Genomic DNA, 21,794 nt, shown 5'->3' with positions numbered 1-21,794 from the left:
CAAACTGGTGAGGGCTACTTTACTTATTATTAAAATGACTTCAAAAGGGAAACCAGTCTCTCTAATTTGCTAAATTGTTCTAATATTTCTATTAATGAACAAAACATTTATAGACAAGAATATCCCTTTTCAAAAAGGAAAGCGAGAAAATAAGGCCAGACATAAGTACATATATACAAACCATTCCCCCAGAATGACTGGTTTCTGACTTAAGACTCTGTGTACAAGGTAATGTTATTGAAAGAAAGAGGGAATAAATTAAGAGATTCATATATGGTGGTAATGGTGAAGGGGGCGAGGAGACAGGAACATGAGATAGACTGAGTTTGTGGACTTGCGGCAAAGATGTTCAGATGCCAAAGAAAATAGGGATCTGGAGCTCAGGAGACATATCAAGGATGGAGAGAGACTGGCAGTCCTCAGTGTAGAGAGATACTAAACCAACTGATGAGATTATCCAGGGTTTGTTCACTAAGTGCAAAAATAAAATAGCCTGGGCCAGAATGCCGAGCTAGCTGGACGGAATAAGAGGAGCCCAGAAAGGAGGCTGAGAAGGAGTGATCAGAATGCTAAAAAGAAAAATAAGAGAGTATAGTATTTCAGAAGTCAGGAGAAGAAAGGGAGAGCAAAAGGTGGTCAGCAGTGTGTCAAATTCTGTGGAGAGGCCAGATTAAGAACTAAGAAGTGTCCATTGGATTTGGCTACAAAGACCTCAATAGTGACATTAGTAAGAGCAGGTTTAGTAAACAGGTATGGGTGGAACCAGATTGAAGTGCTGGGCCTGAAATAGAAGGTAAGAAATAGGCACTGAGTTATAGTAACTCTTTCTAGAAGTGAAAGGAAGGAAGAGATAAAGCTAGAACAGGTGTTGGGGGGAACATTAAAAAAAAAAAAAGATAGATGAGCCCGGCAGGCATGGCTCAGTGGTTGAGCATCGACCTATGAACCAGGAGATCAAGGTTCAATTCCTGGTTAGGGCACATGCCTGGGTTGTGGGCTCAATCAATTGATCCCAGTGTGGGATGGGAAGGAGGCAGCCGATCAGTGATTCTCTCTCATCATTGATGTTTCTATCTCTCTCTCCCTCTCTCTTACTCTCTGAAATCCATAAAAATATATTTACCAAAAGAAAAAAAAACAAACAAACAAAAAACAACAACACAGAAGACACTGGAGCACAAAAGTACTGATGGGAAATATTTTATGAGCACAGAAAAACTTGGAGTCCTAAGAAGGCAGGAGAGGCAGGGGCCCAGAATCAGGTCAAGGAATTGGCCTTTCAATAGGAAGACTGTCTCTTCCTTTTCAGAGGAATTTTTAGAAAATGATGAGAGGGGTTAGAATTGGGAGTGAATAAAGAATTCACTCTTGTGCCTTGAACATGAACTGAAGTGAACTCATTCACTGAGTTCATTAGGCATACATTAGGAGGCAACTGAATCCAAGATTTTAAAAAACCTTTTAGATTTAGGAATTTATCATACTGTTTCAGAAAAGTAAAAAGTTCTTTCACTCTACACAATTTTTAGTATTTGAAATCAAAGAAGACTATAGGTGAGATCCTGTTTACACAGCAGTCTTGTCAAAATATTCTTTTAAAACCACACTGAGTTCACTAGAAAAGAAATGCATTTAGTACAAGCTTGCAGAGTAGACTGCCTTATTTTTAAATTTAATTTATTGGGGTGACATTGGTAAATAAAATTATATAGGTTTCAGGTGTACAATTCTATAATACATCATCTGTATATTGTATTGTGTGTTCACCATCCCAAGTCATTTATCCCCCGTTTACTGTCTTCTACCTTCCCCCACACTCCTTTTCCTCTGGTAATCACTATACTGTTATCTGTGTCTATGGACTGCCTTATTTTTAATAAAATGCAGTGATGCATATAAAAAAAGACTTTTAAAGAACTTTGCTAAAAAACAAAACAAAAAACTTTTTTTTAAAAAAATCACCTGTCAAATTCATGTTTTACTGGAAAAGATTTTGATAGTGCAAATTCAAAGATCATATGGCTCAAAAAACTGCTTTTATCAGTGTTTACCAAACAGACCTAAAACAAGTTCTTAGATCTGATTCAAATATGTTTTCGCAAATAATGTTCCTATTCATTTTTAGAGCAAAATTTTAGATATTTAAACACAGAAAATTATTTTTTCAACATTGAAAATCAATGCTCTACCAGATTAATTTTGGGCTGGACTTTTTTCTTCCTTTCATCCAAGAGCCACTTGGAATTTAAAAATGAATTGTCACAGGGAAGAAAATCTCATTTATCATACCCTTGACTTTCTTTTTTTTTTTTTTTTTTTTTTTAATTTCTTTATTGATTAAGGTGTCACATATTTGTCCTCATCCCCCCATTCCCATCCCACCCCTCTCCCCACGTATGCCCCAATCCCCTATTGAACTTAACCGTTGGATAGGCTTATATGCATGCATACAGGTCCTTTGGTTGAACTCTCCCCCTCCCCCCCACCCTCCCCCTACCCTCCCCTATCCTCCCTCTGAGGCCCGATAGTCCGATCGATGCCTCCTTGCTTCTGGTTCTGTTCTTGTTCCTCAGTCTATGTTGTTCCTCATTTCCTCTAGATGAACGAGATCAAATGTCACTAGATATATACTAATAAGAACTGAATGTGAGACGAGCAATAATATTTATGCTGACAGGCAAATGAATCAATCTGTAGCGAGCTTCCCCCTGGACCAACAGTTCTTTTGAGACCCAATTTCGATGTCCATTAGTTCCTTATGTGTACATGTCAGCACTGACCCCTCAGCTCTGGATGGTGGACAAATGGTGGTAATGGAGGTCTGACTCCCTCTGGTTTGGTCTCGGCCGATCCCAGGGGCACGGCGTCACCTGGACTAAGGGGCACGTGGCCTCACCCATACCCAAGGGGCGCGTGGTCTCACCCGGGCCTGGGACCCAGCCTCACCCGGGTGGATCCAGGGGCGCACGGCCTCACCCGGACCCAGGATCTGGCTTCACCCGTACCCATGGACGCTTGGCCTCTCCCAGACCCAGGGGCACGTGGCCTCACCCGGGCTTAGTTGCACAAGGCCTCACCTGGATCCAGGGACACATGGTCTCTCCCGGACCCAGGGACGCTTGGCCTCTCCCAGACCCAGGGCCACTTGGGCTCACCCGGGCCTAGGTGCACGAGGCCTCATCCGGATCCAGGGACACATGGTCTCACCTGGACCCAAGGACGCTTGGCCTCTCCCAGACCCAGGGGTACATGGCCTCACCCGGGCCTGGGTTCACGAGGCCTCACTCGGATCCAGGGACACATGGTCTCACCCGGACCCAGGGACGCTTGGCCTCTCCCAGACCCAGGGCCACTTGGGCTCACCCGGGCCTAGGTGCACGAGGCCTCACCCGGATCCAGGGACACATGGTCTCACCCGGACCCAGGGACGCTTGGCCTCTCCCAGACCCAGGGCCACTTGGGCTCACCCGGGCCTAGGTGCACGAGTCCTCACCCGGATCCAGGGACACATGGTCTCACCCGGACCCAGGGACGCTTGGCCTCTCCCAGACCCAGGGCCACTTGGGCTCACCCGGGCCTAGGTGCACGAGGCCTCACCCGGATCCAGGGACACATGGTCTCACCCAGACCCAGGAACGTTTGGCCACTCCCAGACCCAGGGCCACTTGGGCTCACCCGGGCCTAGGTGCACGAGGCCTCACCCAGATCCAGGGACGCATGGTCTCACCCGGACCCAGGGACGCTTGGCCTCTCCCAGACCCAGGGCCACTTGGGCTCACCCGGGCCTAGGTGCACGAGGCCTCACCCGGATCCAGGGACACATGGTCTCACCCGGACCCAGGGACGCTTGGCCTCTCCCAGACCCAGGGCCACTTGGGCTCACCCGGGCCTAGGTGCACGAGGCCTCACCCGGATCCAGGGACACATGGTCTCACCCAGACCCAGGAACGTTTGGCCACTCCCAGACCCAGGGCCACTTGGGCTCACCCGGGCCTAGGGGCACGAGGCCTCACCCAGATCCAGGGACGCATGGTCTCACCCGGACCCAGGGACGCTTGGCCTCTCCCAGACCCAGGGCCACTTGGGCTCACCCGGGCCTAGGTGCACGAGGCCTCACCCGGATCCAGGGACACATGGTCTCACCCGGACCCAGGGACGCTTGGCCTCTCCCAGACCCAGGGCCACTTGGGCTCACCCGGGCCTAGGTGCACGAGGCCTCACCCGGATCAGGGACACATGGTCTCACCCCGACCCAGGAACGTTTGGCCACTCCCAGACCCAGGGCCACTTGGGCTCACCCGGGCCTAGGGGCACGAGGCCTCACCCGGATCCAGGGACACATGGTCTCACCCGGACCCAGGGACGCTTGGCCTCTCCCAGACCCAGGGCCACTTGGGCTCACCCGGGCCTAGGTGCACGAGGCCTCACCCGGATCCAGGGACACATGGTCTCACCCGGACCCAGGGACGCTTGGCCTCTCCCAGACCCAGGGCCACTTGGGCTCACCCGGGCCTAGGTGCACGAGGCCTCACCCGGATCCAGGGACACATGGTCTCACCCAGACCCAGGAACGTTTGGCCACTCCCAGACCCAGGGCCACTTGGGCTCACCCGGGCCTAGGTGCACGAGGCCTCACCCAGATCCAGGGACGCATGGTCTCACCCGGACCCAGGGACGCTTGGCCTCTCCCAGACCCAGGGCCACTTGGGCTCACCCGGGCCTAGGTGCACGAGGCCTCACCCGGATCCTGGGACACATGGTCTCACCCGGACCCAGGGATGCTTGGCCTCTCCCAGACCCAGGGCCACTTGGGCTCACCCGGGCCTAGGTGAACGAGGCCTCATCCGGATCCAGGGACACATGGTCTCACCCGGACCCAGGGACGCTTGGCCTCTCCCCGACCCAGGGCCACTTGGGCTCACCCGGGCCTAGGTGCACGATGCCTCACCCGGATCCAGGGACACATGGTCTCACCCGGACCCAGGGACGCTTGGCCTCTCCCAGACCCAGGGCCACTTGGGCTCACCCGGGCCTAGGTGCACGAGTCCTCACCCGGATCCTGGGACACATGGTCTCACCCGGACCCAGGGATGCTTGGCCTCTCCCAGACCCAGGGCCACTTGGGCTCACCCGGGCCTAGGTGCACGAGGCCTCACCCAGATCCAGGGACACATGGTCTCACCCGGACCCAGGGACGCTTGGCCTCTCCCAGACCCAGGGCCACTTGGGCTCACCCGGGCCTAGGTGCACGAGGCCTCACCCGGATCCAGGGACACATGGTCTCACCCGGACCCAGGGACGCTTGGCCTCTCCCAGACCCAGGGCCACTTGGGCTCACCCGGGCCTATGTGCACGCAGCCTCACCCGGATCCAGGGACACATGGTCTCGCCTGGACCCAGGGGTGTGTGGGCTCTCCCAGACCCAGGGGCGCTTGGCCTCGCCCGGGCACAGGATCCAGCGTCATCCGGGTCCAGGGGCACTTGGCCTCACCCGGACCCGGAGTCCGGCCTCACCTGGACCCAGGGGCATGTGGCCTCACCTAGACCCAGGGACGTGAGGCCTCACTTATACCCATAGGCGTGTGACCACACCCGAGTCCAGAGGCGCGCAACCCCGCCCGCACCCGGGTCTCAGTGGGGCCCCGTCTTCCCGATCCCAATTCCTGCCGGTCAATCCCCCCTCAGCAATTCCCCTGGCCATCCTTCCAGAGCTCCAGTATGGCTGCTGCAGAACTCGTCGGGCGGCGGCTCGGCGAAGCTCCGGTGCACCCGGTGCATGGCGGTGGGCCAGTCTGGCGTCGCTGCATCGGCCCTTGGGTCTGCATCGGTGGCCGGTCGCCGAGCATGCGCACCTGGCCGCTTCCGGGGCGTTGAGATTCTTGACGGACTCGGAGGTCAGCAAGCGCGGAGTCTCCCACCCCATGTCTCATAGGGGCTCGTCTGTCCGTGCTTGGCTGCCAGTGGAGCCGTCCCCTCAGCCGGAGACCGCCGGGGGAACTGCGCCGAGCACGTTCCAGGCCGCTGTTGTATCGCCTGAGCCATAGTTCTTTTGTGTCGCCTGAGCTGTAGTTCTTAAAGTGTGGTCTTTGGGTCGCCGGCATCAGCATCATCCCACATACCCCTCTTTTATTCTAGTTGTAGAGCATCTACTCAGCCAGCCCTATGGTGGTCTTGGATGGTGTCTGCTCTGCTCTCTTGTCGTAGTCTCAAAGTTGTTGTGGTAGGCAACAATCAGGCTTCCACCCTATGCCTCCATCTTGGTCCTCCTTTGTATAGTTAAGTCTTGATTGTTGTTGGTGTCATTGGGGGGGCTCTCTTTGTCTATAAAGGAAGAGTTGCTGTGCAGGAGACACGTTTATGGGCCGGGTCTTGGTGCAGCAAAGCTTTGGCGCTCACTGAATATTCCCGTTGAATGTGTCCCTTATGCACGTGGTTGAAATCTGGTGTCATCTCCCACAGACCACTAGATGCCCTCGTTTCTGGGTCTCCAATGGGGTGTAGATCAGCTACTGCCTTAGGCACTCAGCAAGGATTACAGCAAAAACTGTAGTTTCTTCCTCCTGTCTGAGTGGCCCTGGAGCAGTCCGACTAGAACAGCAGATCATCTGGTCCGCTGCCAGAGGGCAGGCCACCCACATGCATAAGCCGTTGCTTGGGGCGCAGGTGTGCCTGCAAGACTTGCGGGGCAGGTCTTCAAAACATGCGGGGCGGGTCCCAGGGCGGGGCGGGGTCTCAGGGCGCCAACAGGCCATGGTGCGGCGAGCCTCGATGGCTGTGAGTCTGGTCCTTCTGCCTTCCATGTATCTAAGTCCCCTCGTTCCGCACTCCAGCGCAGCAAACACTGATTGCTGGGCGCACCTCTGCAAGAGTCCCGCCTCTCCCCGCAGGCATCTGGGTCTCCCGGGTTTCGCCAGAAGATGGGTTTCAGGGTGATGGAGAGCTAATCTCCCTTAGGTTTGGAACAAAAGCCCCTTTCCCCCGCCACCAGCCAGACCCACGCACCTCCACACCTCATCCCCTCCGATTTCGCTGGGTGCGAGGCAACAGAACAGCCTTTAACCTCCGCCGCCATCTTTTTCAAACTTCTCAATTTGTACTTCTTAATCCCTTCATTTCAGTCAACTCTACTGAAGTCTAGCGCCGCCGGGAGGTGCACGGAAAGGGTGCCCGGGCCTCCGTCCGGTGCGCGGTGCGCGCGTCCCGCGGAACCAGGCGCGCGAGGGCTGCGCGGCTGGGACGGGCGCTGGGCGGCCGCCGAGCTCCAGGCACCGCCATCACCGTGTTCTGGACGTCGCCGCCGCGGCGTCCCCCCAATTTATACTTTTTAATCCCTTGAATTCAGTCAACTCTACTGAAGTCTAGCGCCGCCGGGAGGTGCACGGAAAGGGCGCCCGGGCCTCCGTCCGGTGCGCGGTGCGCGCGTCCCGCGGAACCAGGCGCGCGAGGGCTGCGCGGCTGGGACGGGCGCTGGGCGGCTGCCGAGCTCCAGGCACCGCCATCACCGTGTTCCGGACGTCGCCGCCGCGGCGTCCCCCCAATTTATACTTTTTAATCCCTTGAATTCAGTCAACTCTACTGAAGTCTAGCGCCGCCGGGAGGTGCACGGAGAGGGCGCCCGGGCCTCCGTCCGGTGTGTGGGGCGCGCGGCCCGCGGGACCAGGCGCGCGGGGGCTGCGCGGCGGGGACGGGTGCTGGGAGGCCGCCGGGCTCCGGGCGCCGCCGCTGCGGCGGCGTCCCCAGCGTCCCGGGCCGGGCGGCCTGCGGGGGCGGCGGAGTTGCGAAAGTGAGTGAGTTTCCCAGGGTTTCGCCCGGAATGGGGTTCAGTGCAATCGGAGCCGGCGCTCAGCGCACTCCGGAGCCTTTATCTCCTTCCTGCCAGTGAACTCCGGCCAGGTCATCAGCCGCCCCCTCCTCTCCGGTTCCATCCTCCCCGCAGGCGCGTGTGCTCGTGTCTCCGCCCGTTTCTCCATACCTCAGGCTTTTACGGCTTCCCCGACTGTCCCCGTGGCCTTCTCCTTCCCCCCAGCTGTGGGCATTTCAGTCCACCAACTTTTCTGTGGTTCTGGACGATGTCCGTTCTGACCTCTAGTTGTATTTTTGAAATTGTTGTGCCCGGCTGCAGGTTAGGTGTTTAACCTATGCCGCCATCTTGGTTTCTCCCTTGACTTTCTTTTAAAGGGGACACACTTGTCTGTTCCTATGCTCCACCTCCCTTTAGTAATAAATTAGGTTTGAAGTATAAAATTCCTTGAAATAAAGCAAGAGTTTTACATTTTAATTAGCTTTGGAAAAGCAAAGGCTATTTTACTAGAAACGCATAAAGATGTGAATTGTCCCCAATCATAGGCCAAAAGGACCCACCTGCCTCTTTTCTCTGGAATAAGAACACAAATAGAGCAGAGCAGCCAGAGTCAGGGGTCAGTGCCTAATGTCAGCTCCCACCCTGGTCAAGGCCATAGCACTCCATTGTGTGGCTTGGGGGCAGTGACTCAACCAGTGGCCCAAAACAGCTGTGGAGAGATACTTCTTAAAGAGAACCCCATCAAGGGTGATTCTCAAGAAAGCAAACCCGGTTTCTAGATTATTTGGAGAAAGTGCTGTCCCATAGCTGGTTCTTCCTTCAACATTTTGCTGATATAAAGTGAGAGTATTGTTTAATATAATGAAAGCCATGTTTTCAAAAATCAGAAGTAGGTGGGGGAGAAAGTATCCATTTGTGTATACCTGTGTGTGTGTGTGTGTGTGTGTGTGTGTGTGTGTGTGGTGGGGAGGGCAACCAGACTGTAAACCTTGAGAGGAAATCTGAAATCTGAAATATCATGTTGAGAGCAGTAATCAGTGCCTGCAGAAGGCAGAACATCGTGAAAATAGTTTAATCCCTCCAACCCCCACTCAGAAAAAGGTAATGGTCTTCCTCTTTGTAAGGAAAGGGTCCTTTAGCACCTTTTGTCCTGTCTTCACCAATGCCTCTTCTCCCTTTGTTATCGCTGACCTCGCTCAGAGAACCGGAGCCACGGGTGCAAGAGGAAAATCTGAGGCTCTGTTCAGTCTGGGGGGAAAGGGGTGTAGAGGGGGGTACTGAGACCTAGAGAGCTGGAGCTACTGATCAGGGTGCTGCCTGGATTTACCCCATAAAGGGCCCAGCTCTGGGTCGAGATGGAACTCATTCAGATTGCAGCCCCCAAGCGCATGGCTCTGGGCTCTCCATGGCGCTGTTCGTGGTGCTGAAGCCTGCGCCCAGGCGTGGAGTCAGCAACCCACCCACAGGCGCTAGGCTGCCAGGGGCTCTGGGCCTGATTGATGTGAGCCGAGTCTGGAAACAGTTGCCGCCCACGGAGCTACAGCCAGCTCCACAGCTAGGCTCCCAGTCTAGCTCATTGGCTCACTTCTTTGCAATTGCAAAATGCCTGGTTCACTTTTTCTCTTCCCAGGAGATTTCACAGAGCCCACCTCTGGCTTGCTGCTTTGGCATATCTCTTTCCTGATGTCCTCCCTGCCCATACTAATTCTCTCCTACCCCCTCACTTTTGTGCAATATTTTACCTTTTCAGAACACCTTACAGTTGGTATAGCCCTCACTGGCACCATCAATTGAACCATTTCTCTTACACACATAACCATTCCTCTCCTCTCCCACAGATTTTTTTGCTTTCTCTGACCTTCTTTCTCCAAGCACTTTCCATCTAAGCAGGAGACTATTATCTCAATGTGCAGACTATTACCCGACACAGCAGAATCACTGATTTCTCTTTGGCAATGAATGAGAAAAGGCAGAAGTTAGAGTCCCAAATGACCAGGAATAAGTCCCAAAAGAAATGTCTAGGAAAATATAGGTAGTGGTCAGGAGGATGAGAAATGGGGTCCCAGATCTAGGAACAAAGTGGAGGAAGGGATTGAGCCTTGTGGGAGGTGCAAGGCTCATTGCAGTGAGAAGACTCCCGGCAGGTGGCACTCTAGTTCAAGGTGCTCTCGGAGGAAGCCTTAACTGCTGAGTCCACCCCAACCTTCTTTCTGTTAAACAACCCCCCAGCCCTGTTTGTAGGTCTGTCTTCCTCTTGATCCAAGCACTTATCCAGACTATATTCCTGCTAAAAAGCAGCGTTTGCACAATTCTATTTACTGTAACTCACAGGGATGAAGAGAACATAAATAGAAAAGAAAGGGTCAGTGGGAGGATTCTTTTCTGATGTGATTGATGGTACTTAGATCAAAATTGTTTAATCATCAATAACGTGATTCAGCAATTGGGAAATGTGAACAAGTTTTGTAACTGCTTGCTGTGCTCAAAGCCCTGGAGGGGCCCACTCGGTTGGGCCAAGTTTGGGGAGGGCAATGCCAGCAGGATGCTCCCTCCCTCCTACCAGGGCAGAGCTAGCTGTGCCTACAGCCTGACTGGCCTGACCTTTGGCTTCTGCAGCAGGAGCGCTGTTGGGCTGGGGTTAATGGCACTTTGCAGGGTGCTCCAATTGAGTAAACAAAAAATGTCTTGCCCTGTTCTAATGGAGCACATTATTCTGAGGCCTCAGCCTTCATCCAGGCCCCTGCAGCTGCTCTGCAGGTCAGTGCTACCAATAAAGCAATTAGCCAATGAGAAAACTCTTCTTCCCTGAGGGGGACTCTAGGGTTTTGTTGCAGTTGCTATGCTTTGCTTTGGGGTTTTAAACAGGCAACTCAAGTTGATCTGTGCCTCTTACATCAGACTCCAGGATGAGGGCTGTGAAATTGTGTGTTTGCTGAGTGTGATATTTTAAGGGACTCTAGTTAAACACAGCCTGGAGAGCTCACTGCTTCCTGTTCAATTAACCTGAACCAAAGCTGAACTCTGCCCTTTGAACTCACTCAGCAGATAAATACATTAGCTCACCTAAGGAATCATTAATATTTTTCAATCACATAAAACAAACATGAATATCTGAACACAACCCAAGAGATAACCAATTAGGAATTGCACATGCACCATGTTGGGGAAAAAAATCACAAATGGATGTTATTCACAGAACCAAAGGGTCAAGGAAGAAAGGAAATGGATCGTGCCAACAGTTCTGGAAACAAAGAGGACTTTCATTTTCATGTCTGCAAACACGAGCAAGACTGAGAAATATTTAATAATTCCTATTCCATCTACACAGCACTGTAGGAAAAGTTGTACCTTATTATTGGCCTAGTCTCTACCCACTTCCATCAGAACACACAATTTCAAGCCCCCTCTCAGTGTCCATGCTCATATACAGAGCCCCCAGAAAATACTGCATTTTTGGAGGACAATTCTATTCCTGATTTGCTACAAATGAACCAAAATAATTTTTGTGGAAGTATTACTGCTTTGAAGTGAACCAGCTTAAATGAACCAAGCTAGTGGATTGATTGAAATAATTTTACAGTGGAAAATGATGTTCCACAGATGTTGCTACTCTAGCATGTAAACAGGTTTTCTTTGGTTGGAAAAAAAAGAGAGATGCTAAATACATCCATTTTGTCTTTATCTCTGCATGTCATCTTAGAAGAATGAGAAAAACACCCCCAATCAAATCATTACACATTTCAGTTTGATTCAATTTCACTTCCCACAATTCTGCCTCCTGACCCCTCCCCTCCTACTCTCTTTTCATTTTTGTCTGGTTTGGAGTGTGGGCTTAATGCCCAGCTATCCTAGATGAGAACACTTAAAGGAATATCACAAGTGCGAAGGGTAAATCTATTGAACGAGGGTCTTTAACTATGTGGTTTCCTTAAAGGGAAAGGTTGGATCAATAGGATCAATATGAAAGGTTTCCCTGGCCCTACATAAAAGGGTAAGGGCTTCTCTTTTCACTGGTTTAACTTTACTCTCTGACAAATGCAAATCAATGGATCTGTGTTTACAACAGATTCCCTAACAGACTCAACTTGGGTAAAGCCCAGAGCCTCGCCCTGGGGGTGGGGAGTCCAAGCCTGATCTAGAGGGATGCTCTAGGGCAGAGCTCCATGCTTAAGGCCCTGGGGATGCAGTGGGGAGTGAGCTGGCATGGCTACCAATCATCCTTAATGAAGGGGCTTGCTGTCCACTGGGATCCAGCTGCTGCTGTCTGTGGCTTCTCCAAACAGGGTAGAAAAATGGAAGAAACCCGTTCCTCCAAGCATGTCCACCCAGTGCAAATATAAAGCCCAAATTCCTGGGGTCTGGTGAGCTAGTCAACCTTGTTTCCTACAAAAATAAATGTGGAAGGCTGACAACACAGGAATCTGAAGTGAAATATCTACAATTGGAGCAGCACAAGTATGTGAGCTCCAGAATGCTCTTTCTGCCCTTTCTTAGGTGGTAACTGGCTCTCTTAGCAATGGCAAGGCAAACCACTAAAACTGGATTCTTTTCCCCTTAATTTTACCTTTCCCTTTAAAAATGTGATGTTTCCCAGAGATTACATGACTTCAAGTCAATAGCAGTTACAGAGAAATTATTTTTCTTCCTGCAGGAGAAAGTATATGTATATTTGATTACATGAGCCAAAGTCCAATGCTGATTAAATTACATTGGAGGTGTGCTTCCAACCCAAACAAAGTCTGCTTTCTACAGAAGAGTAATGGATCTTCAAATGGCGAGAGAGGCGTCAAGGTGGAAGGCAGAGTCTCCCTTCCCTCTGGGAAAATTTGCATGGGCAGTTTTTCACAACAAATGTCCGCAGCTTCTAGGAACCCTACCCCTCAAGTGAGACTCTATCTGCACGCCCTGCAGCCTGCCTCTATGCATTGCCTATCTACACCTTTTCAGGCATCAGGTGGGCTGAGTTACTCAATCATCTTCCCTACCTCCTCCCTTCCTATCCCTTCAAAAACCTGAGCATGGTGTTTGTTTGTTTTTTTCAATCTTTATCTTGAGACATGGAAATAAAAAAGCCTTTCCCAAAGTCACTGAGGTGGATTAGAGGGGCAGATTGGGTGATGAGGGGTGATGATGCCCCCCTCCCCAGCCCATCTTCAGCAGGCTCTGCACCTGACAGCATAAATGGCCCCATTGGGCTTCCTCATCATGGTCTCTCCCCACCAGAAAAGTATCCCCCTGGATGAAGTGACTTTCCCCAGGTCAGGAAAAACAAGGGTCTGTGAGTGGTCAGGGGTGAACATAATCCAGAGGGTCTTTGATGAAGTTTAATGCCCAGGGTGCCTCAATATTCACCCTTTTCCCCAGGGCCCTTTATCCAGGCAATTATTTCTATTTAATTCCCTCCTCATTTCCCTTCCTTTGGCAGGAACCCAGAAACTAAATCTATCTGCTTCTCCTCTGAGAATTTCATTCCTCCAGGGAGTCTCTCTACATCAGTGGTTCTCAACCTTTCTAATGCCGCGACCCTTTAATACAGTTCCTCATGTTGTGGTGATCCCCAACCATAAAATTATTTTCGTTGCCACTTTATAACTGTAATTTTGCTACTGTTATGAGTCGTAATGTAAATATCTGTGTTTTCCGATGGTCTTAGGCGACCCTGCTAGCAGTTCTCAACCTGTGGGTCGCGACCTACAGGTTGAGAATCGCTGCTGCACAGGTTGAGAACCGCTGCTGTAGAGCCTAAGACCATCGGAAAACACAGGTATTTACATTACGATTCATTAACAGTAGCAAAATTACAGTTATGAAGTGGCAACGAAAATAATTTTATGGTTGGGGATCACCACAACATGAGGAACTGTATTAAAGGGTCGTGGCATTAGAAAGGTTGAGAACCACTGCTCTACATGATCCCATTTTTCCTGAACACAGTTCTGCCAACACCATCACCAGCCATAGCATGTAGGGCCCAGTACTTTCTTCCTGAGAACTCCTCAAATCTCTTCCTCTAATCTTCCTTTAGAAAAAGGTTCTAATGGCTAGAAAACCAACAGGAGACCCTAAAATGAAGTTTGGGGTTGAAACAGCAGGAGAAGCAGGTTCTCGATCTCTCAAGGTTCAGGCCTGGAGAGGGGGAAGGTAAGCCATGAGGGGCAGGTTCCTGTGGCCTCTGTGCAGACCTGGCTCAAGAGGGGAGTGGAGCAGTCTCCTCTTGGAGACACAGAGAATCTGGAAGAATCAGTTTCCCCTCTGTCCCACCCTCACCACTCACCAGGATCCTCACCCTGTTTTGGGATTCTAAGGTGGGGGTGGGGGAGAGTCTAAGACCCCACTCTCCAAAATGCCGTTCAACCCTCAGAGAAGGAGAATATAGGGATCCTTATTGTGGCGCATGTGGGGAGGGGCAATTGTCTCCCTAAGGGAAGGAAAGCACCCACCTTCAGTTTCTGTATCTGATCACTGATCACCTGACCTAGTTCACTGCGGTTTTCAGGAGCGGGGTGAGGGCACATTCTGACTAGGAATCAAGAAGCTATATGGAAGCTCCCTTCTTAAACAGATGCTACTGGTGGGAAGATGACCCCCATCAGGGGAGGACAGAAAGAAAAATCCATTGATCCTTTGTCACAACTCCAAGCAGAACAATTCTCCCCCATACTCCTTTCCTTCCTCCTTTTTCTCATTTCATTCTTGGAGAAGGAAAGCAAATCCCTTTCCTTCTGGATTGAGACCTTCTCTGAGAGGAAAAGCTTAGCTTCCTCCAACTGGAGTTATAATTTCAAAAAGCCAGAACAATGAAGCTCTCGTCTCACCCTCACCATATCTCATCTCTTTCCTTCTTTCTAGTCAAATTCACCTTTACTGTTCCTCCTGGGAGAATAATCCAGCGTTTGGCAAGGGAGCCGTGGCAGGGTGCGGGCAGGAAGGAAGAGCTCAGATGTTCTTTCTTTTCTGGTCAGGACCGGTTACCCAGGGCAAACCTCCCTGCCTGGCTAGAGGAGAGCCCCAGTTCTCTCCTGCTGGAGGGAAGAGGAGGATGTGGTGGGGAGGTGTTCCAGTCTGGTTTTCTTACCTTCCCGCCCCAGCCTGGGTAGGAAACAAGACTCTTCCCAGGTTGGTCTAATTAGCCTGCTGCAGAGCAGACATTTCTGAGGGATGAAGCCCTGGCCTTTGTCATCAGGCTGCATTTAATTGTCCAACTAATGCATCTGTGTGCAAAGCCTGCGAATGGGGACATTTAATGCGAATGAGCTCTCTCTTTTAATGAGAACAGCAGTCAAGGATGAGAGGGGATCCACGGATCCGGAAGCTGCGGGGTTGGCAGGCAGCTTTAGAGACATTTCCAAAGTAGGGTCTGGTTATTCCCGCATATGGAGGGGGTGACTGAATTTCCTAGATGGTTTCAATGGAGGAACGAAGTTGCCCAGGGCCCTGCCGGAGCAGATGTAGGGGGCTGGGGGAGGGGGAGAGGACTCCTCCAGGACAAGGAAGCTGGGAGGGCGTGGTGCAAAGCCCACACACAGCCACCTGCAGAGCCAGTGGCGGGAGCGAGGGCGCAGAAAACGCAGGAAGCGGTGTGTGCGCGCTGGGGAGCTGGCGAAGTAGGCGGGCAGTCCAGCGACAAGAGAAAGCCTCGGGTATCTGGGGCCGCCCTGGGGAGGAGCGGCAGGCAGACCCGAGAACCCGCCAGGAGCTGGGGAAGCGGCACGGCAGGGAGCGCCGGGAGCCCGGGCGAGCGCTCTGCTGGGAACGGTCGGGCTTACTGGAAACGCGCCGGATCAGGTTCCAGATCAATGAAATCTGGGTCCACACGTTTACGTTATTGTTGCCAGCATTAATGCTCTTTTAATCTTCTAAACATTATCAGCATCGATCTCTCTCCATATACACATTTGTTTGAGAAAGTGACATAACCACACAGTGGAAAGCCTGGAATAAAAATAAATGCGCAGCCTCTCTCGTCCAGGGCGCCGGCTGGCCGGGCTACGTCTCTCGCGCGGCTTCGCTACCCTCCTCACATCCCGCCTCCTGGGGCCGCTCCCGTCCACCGTAATGCGTGGTAGGGAGGTGTTCTACCGGCACTCGGGGCTTGACCAAGCAAGGACAGTAGCGAGAGCTTTTCAATTATTAATCCGACCATGCAGCCGGCGAAAATACCGCGTGTTCCCTACCGACCTGGTTGCCTGTGGCCTCTTGGCCACGATCCCGAACTAAACTAGCGAGAGCTGGGCTGAGATGGGCAGGGAGCCTTGGGGTGAGGGGTGTGGAGTGGGGAGAGGTCTGAGAATGAAGTCCCCACTCCCTCTCCTTGATTTAAGAGGTGCCTGTCGGAGGTGTACCCTAAGACACCCTCCTCCCCGCCCCGCTCAGAAAGAGACAGGCACGCAGTTGGTGCCCTGCCATGCTCACTGCTGCGGGCCTCAGGTGGCCCGGGCGGCATCTGGTCGCGCTGGTTAAGAGCCCTCTGCTGCGGGAACAGAGCTGGCTCCAGATTGGCCACTGGGCGTTGCTGCCCGAAGAGGTCCGGAGTCTGTCCGTGTCTGGGACTGGAGGCAGATTCCTAGCAGACCACCCGGGAGCCTGGGTTACAGGGTCTGTTGTCGAGGGCTGAGGGCTCTGCTTTGTCTTCTGGGCGTTGGAGGCAACTCTCCCGCCGCTGAGGCCTCCTGGGTGGGACACCGTCCAGGTTCTTGTCTGGGTTCTCTCCCTCTTTGTTCTTGTTTGTGCCTTGGTTTAGAGCCGGCGTCCTCAAACTACGGCCCGCGGGCCACATGCGGGTGTTTTTGCCGTTTTGTTTTTTCACTTCAAAATAAGATACGTGCAGTATGCATAGGAATTTGTTCATAGTTTTTTTTTTAAAACTATAGTCCGGCCCTCCAACGGTCTGAGGGACAGTGAACTGGGCCCCCTGTTTAAAAAGTTTGAGGACCCCTGGTTTAGAGGCTTTTCCTGGCAAGCTGGAGAGTGTTGGTTCTCGAACCCGTGGGAGTGTGTCCTCCCAGCCTCTGCCACAATTCATAAAAACTGCCCTGCGGGAGCCGGCAGTGGGAAGCCCCTGCAGAGGCCCAGCTGGGAGCAGTTGCTGCCTCTGCCACCCTTTCCAAACTAAATCCCGCACTTGGAGTCCATTTCTCTGAAGCCTAGTGCTGGGGCAATCTGAGTCTCCTGACGTCTTCTCCCTTCCCTCTTGAAATGCTACCTTGAGCTGTGTACACCGAGGAGGTGGGCAGGGGGAGAGGAAGGACCTGCTTCTGTTGTGACAGTGTGCTTCACCTAAGGTGAGGTTTGCAGGCAATGGTCCATATCAGACATCTTAATTCTTAAGTCCCTCAAACCCCTGTCTGCTTGGGCCTCTGGCAAGACTCAGAGGGGCCCAAAATGAGAAAGAGAAAGGGAAACTAAAAGGAAATAGGTAGGTAGGTAGGTAGGTAGATAGAGCGAGCCTGGTCTGGGGCAGGAGTGGGGGGGGGGTGGCACCACTTCTAGGCACAGGGCTGGGAGACAAGGCCCAGCAGCCCTGTGGAGCTACTATGATTGTTTAACCCCTGGAACCGGAGCCCAACAGTGTGGGCCCTCAGCAACAGCCCAGCCCGGTGGGGATTCCAATCGATCGATACTCCTGGCGGTAAAGGCCTCAGCTTTTCTTCTCCATTTGCTCCAGTCCCCTCATGCTCCCGAGTACATAATACCTACTTACCAACCCAGCTTCTGTGTCAGTGTCTGAAGAGACTGATCTACCGACCCCAAACTGAAAAGCCTTCTATGTAATAATGACCACTCAACATGCTTGTAGTTGCTGATAAAATGACCAGATAAAAAGGCTAAAGCTCTTGTCCCTTTTCAACTTGGGGTAATAAAACAGACCAAATTTGAATGCTTGAGCAAAGCATTCAGCAGGAATTTCCCACTCTCTGAAGGAGGCAGTTTGGGGGCTCCTCCTAAAAGCCCCAGAGGAGTCATCCTGAGACTCTCAGTGGTGGGGTCCCCGCAGAATTGCCACACTTATCCTTTAACCCAGTCATTTAGGAGTGCTAACAGAAAAAACATGACTTGCCACACCACTTTCAGATACATAGAAAGGAAGGCAGTGCTTTGCTTTTTTCTTTCTTTCTTTTCTTTTCTTTTCTTTTTTTTTTTTTTTTTTTTAGCTCTGTCCTTTGCTCCACAGGCGTGAGGGGGCGACAGTACTCTGAGATGGGCTGGAATGGAATAGCTGTCATCCAGCCTTTAACTGTACCCCCCAAAGACCAGCTGCCAAGTTCCTTCTGGCCGCCTCTGTCCAGGAAGCTAGCACACGCTAGAGCTCTCAGGAGAGAGACTTGGGGGGCGAGGGGGGTTGTTAAAACAAAAGGGAACCACACCGTTCATTGAACATACTGGGAATTGTCAGTAAGCCTCCAAATTTATATCTCACCGCTACTCTTTATTCACTGCTTAATCTTTGCTAGGAACCAAGAGCAAATCAGAGAAAAATGTAGGAGAGGATGAAGACTAAGCTAGAGAGAGATAAAGTAGACTTCTAAATCCAAGCAAAAGTACTTGGTGTTCGCCGATTTGAAGAAGCTCTTTGGGGCAAAGCTAGTTTTCTTTTTATCTTCCCAGATCAACTCTGCGGGGCCGCTGGAGGCAAAGGCTGAGGTGTTCAGATCGGAAACACCCCCTCCCCAAGCCTGGGTGAAAATGCTGTCTGTCACATCCCCCAGCCCGGTCGGGTGTCGGTAGAGTGCACCCCATAAGCCAGGCTGGGCGGTGCGAGGAAAGCCCGGGGCGCCGGAGAGGAAGCCGCGCTTTTCCCTCCGGAAGCGCGTTGTGTGCGGCTGGCTCAGAACCCACAGAACCGCGTGAGTCCCACTGTCCCCGCCTATGGAAATCAATGCCACTACAACTTATCCCCCTGATGGCCCGCGGGCCCCGAGAGATCGCTCCGGTCCAAGAGAAGCTGCCCAATCGTGTTTGCAGTAGGGTACAGTGTGTCTTCCCCAATGGGGTGCCTGGACACTTAGACCCTATGGGCCCCCGGCTGGTTCCTAAGAACAGCGCAATTGCCACGCGCACCTCGCTGGCTCTGTGCGCACAAAAGCGCGCAACTGCGAGAAAGGCGCAGCCACTGCTGCGTTTTTCTCTACAGCTCCCGCCGCCCACGCAGGAGGTGTCTGTGCTCCTAGAACAATAGAGGGCTGTACCTCGCGGCTCCGCCACTAGAGGAGGCACAAAGAGCCGAGGCAGCTCCAGAACAATGTAACCAGCGCATCAACTCGTCCCCTCCCGCTGGTCGTCAGCCCTCCCCGCCACGGCGCAACGCGCACAATCAGCGTCCGCTTAATGCAAAGGCGGAGCCTGTAGCCCGCGGCCAAGATGCATTAACTAACCTGCATCTTAATTTCGCAGCACCTCTTCCCTGAGAGCGCCTAACCTCTCTCCAAGCCCAGCCAAACCTCGGCAAATCCCAGCAAACGCTAGGAGCGGGGCAAGGGTGGCTGGCAAGTGAGGCACAGCGCTCTCCATTCTTAGTTTCTCTTCCCCCATTCTCCCAGAGGTTAATGTGGCAGTGCAAACCCTCGTCCTTGCACCCTCCCCTCGCTGTGGACAGTGACGTGGGAGCTAGCCCAAGTCGGCTCTTTGGGTCAGAAAGTCCCTGCGCCAACGCCAAGGCCAAAGAAGGGCTCAGGAAGCGCTGTTACAGTCTAGCCACCAGTTCCCGGTGCGGGCAAGGCTGTGACTCCTGCCAATAACCAAAGAAGTTTGCCTGATATGGTGGGTAGGAGAACAGAGAGATCTTTTTCTCTTCTGAAGAGCAAAGCCCCTCAACCGATTCCATACAGGGAGACTAGGCAGCCTGGAAAACTGAAATGTATTGTTTAAGCAAGTGTTCAATGCACAGGGTTTTGAACAAGGGTAATACCTGGTCTCTGTGAGTCCTGGAAAAAGAGGGCTCCTCGTGGATACCAGGCACCCCATTTCGCCTCGGAAAGAGAGGGCAAAATTGACACATGGAGGGAGGCAAATGAAACGTGTGTGTGTGTGTGTGTGTGTGTGTGTGTGTGTGTGTGTAGGGGGGGAGTCGGTAGATCAAAGCTGTAGACGAGGAGGAAGGAAAAGAAGAAAAATAGAAGAGAGAGCTGAAAGAAGAGAAGGAAGAGAGAAAGAGGAAGTGGAACAAGAAATAAAGTCAAGAACAGGAAGTGTGTAGGGGATAGCAGGCGGGAACCCAGAGAAGTGCTAGGTGTGCTGACCTGGGGCCACAGGCACCCCGGAGTCCTCTCCCCAGCAGCTTGGCTCCAGGTGACTCTCTGGGCTTACCTGCCAGGCGTAAGGCGGACATGCGCTGGAACTCCGGCTCCTGCAGCCACTTCCACATCCTGCGGAAGGTCTCCCTGCCAGATTTGAGTTTACTCCACGGCTTTGGGTTCCGGAGCAGGTCGGAGAGAGTCCCCTGAGACCGGCACAGCACCCTCTGCGCGAAGATCGCCTGCGGAATGCTGTAGCGCTTCAGCTCGGCGGTGATGCGCTGGGCCACCTCTTTGGTGTTGATCTCCTCCAGCTGGCCGGATGTGGCCACCTGCGAGCCCGACGAGGACGAGGGTGGACGTTCGCGGCTGGGTGCCAGCACTGGCCCGTGGGACTGAGCGTGACCCGGGTGGTGCAGGCCATTGAGGTGCGACATCATGGCCGCGGGCGGGGTGCCCAGGCCCCGGGACAGGTGCTGCTCACCGCGGGTCAGCATGGCAGTGTGGTGCGCGTCGAAGTTGGGGCTGAGCATTTTGTCGTGGCCCGGCGGCCCGTAGTTGGGCAGGCTCTGCTGCGCGTTGTGGAGGCCACCCAGCCCGTTGCCCAACGGCGTGGCGCCCAGCGGGGACAGGCTCTGGCTCATGCCCGGCATCTCCTTGTAGGGGCTGTAGAGGTTGTTCATGGCCGGGAGCCCGCGTTCGTCGCGCATGAGGGTGAAGCTGCCGCTGACGTTGCCCGACAGGCGCTGGTGGTGGTGGTGGTGGTGGTGGTGGTGTGGGTGGTGGTGGTGAGGGTGCGGGTGGTGGAACTTGTCCGACACGGTGGAGATGGGCGGCAGCGGCTGGAGCGGCGTCAGCGTGGTGTAGGTGTTGCTCATGCCCATGCCGGGTGGGGACGAGTCGCAGGACATGCTCATGGCGTGGTGGAGCGGGATAGAGAGCTCGGGCCGGTAGTCGCCGCCGTCCAGGATCGAGGCCATGCTAGTGACCATGGCCGAGCGCGACGCCGCCGCCGCCGCCGCTGCCGCCGTGCCCAGCTCCTGGTGAGCCGTTGGCGGCGGCGGCGGGCCCCGCAGTGAGCCGGCAGCGCCGCGGCCCGCGTGGTGGGGACTGGGGCTGGCCAGCAGCTCCTGCTCATGGCCCGGGCCCCCGCCGCCGCCCCCGCCGCCCCCGCCGCCGCCCCCGCCGCTGCCGCCGCCGGCCGGCCCGTGTAAAGTGCCCAGACTTTCCATTGTCAGCTCCGGGTTCATGGCGCAGCCTTCTAGTTCTTTGGTGAGGCATCGATAGGCGGTGTAGGCAGCCTTCATTCAGTCCATCGGGGCACGGGGGCGGCGGGGGCGGCCGGCGGGCTGGCAAGGCGCGCGTGGCGGAGCTCCGCCGCGGGAGCAGGGGAGGGCACCAGGCTGCGTGAGTGTGTGGAGGGGGAGCGTGCGTGCGGTGTGCGCCCCGGGCTGCGGGCGGGCGCGCCCGGGGTGGGGGCGGGGTGGGGGCGGCGGGGCGTGCGTGCGGGAGAGGAGAGGGGGCGGGGAGGGAGGGAGGGATCACCGAGCCCCGCCGCTCGGGCCGGCGCGCAGCCTAGCCATGTCCCAGCCCGCTCCGGTGCGGACGGCTTCTGTTTGGGTGAGCGGGAGCTGTCCAGAAGGGCTCTGCCGCTGGCCGGGGCAGCCAACCTACCCTCCCGGACCCGGGGCGGGGCAGCACCCGATGAGCGCCGCGAACAGCCACTCCGAGGCCACGGCTGGCCTGGGGGGCGGGCCTCCTGC

General features: G+C 53.8%; 1 protein-coding gene across 1 annotated transcript in view; it reads right to left on the bottom strand.

The window, feature by feature from the left end:
* ONECUT2 (one cut homeobox 2) overlaps nucleotides 1–21,338 on the bottom strand; it is a 53,479-nt gene extending 32,141 nt beyond the window's left edge. Inside the window, exon 1 of the mRNA XM_008149747.3 lies at nucleotides 20,105–21,338. Within this exon, the coding sequence (XP_008147969.3) occupies nucleotides 20,105–21,338 (1,234 nt within the window). The remainder of the gene's footprint in view (nucleotides 1–20,104) is intronic.
* Between the last annotated feature and the right edge of the window lie 456 nt (nucleotides 21,339–21,794).

This window comes from Eptesicus fuscus, chromosome 12, assembly GCF_027574615.1.
Source record: "Eptesicus fuscus isolate TK198812 chromosome 12, DD_ASM_mEF_20220401, whole genome shotgun sequence".
In the NCBI taxonomy this organism is placed as follows: Eukaryota; Metazoa; Chordata; class Mammalia; order Chiroptera; family Vespertilionidae; genus Eptesicus; species Eptesicus fuscus.
Note: the sequence above shows the minus strand (reverse complement) of the source record. Positions and strands in the feature narration are given on the sequence as shown.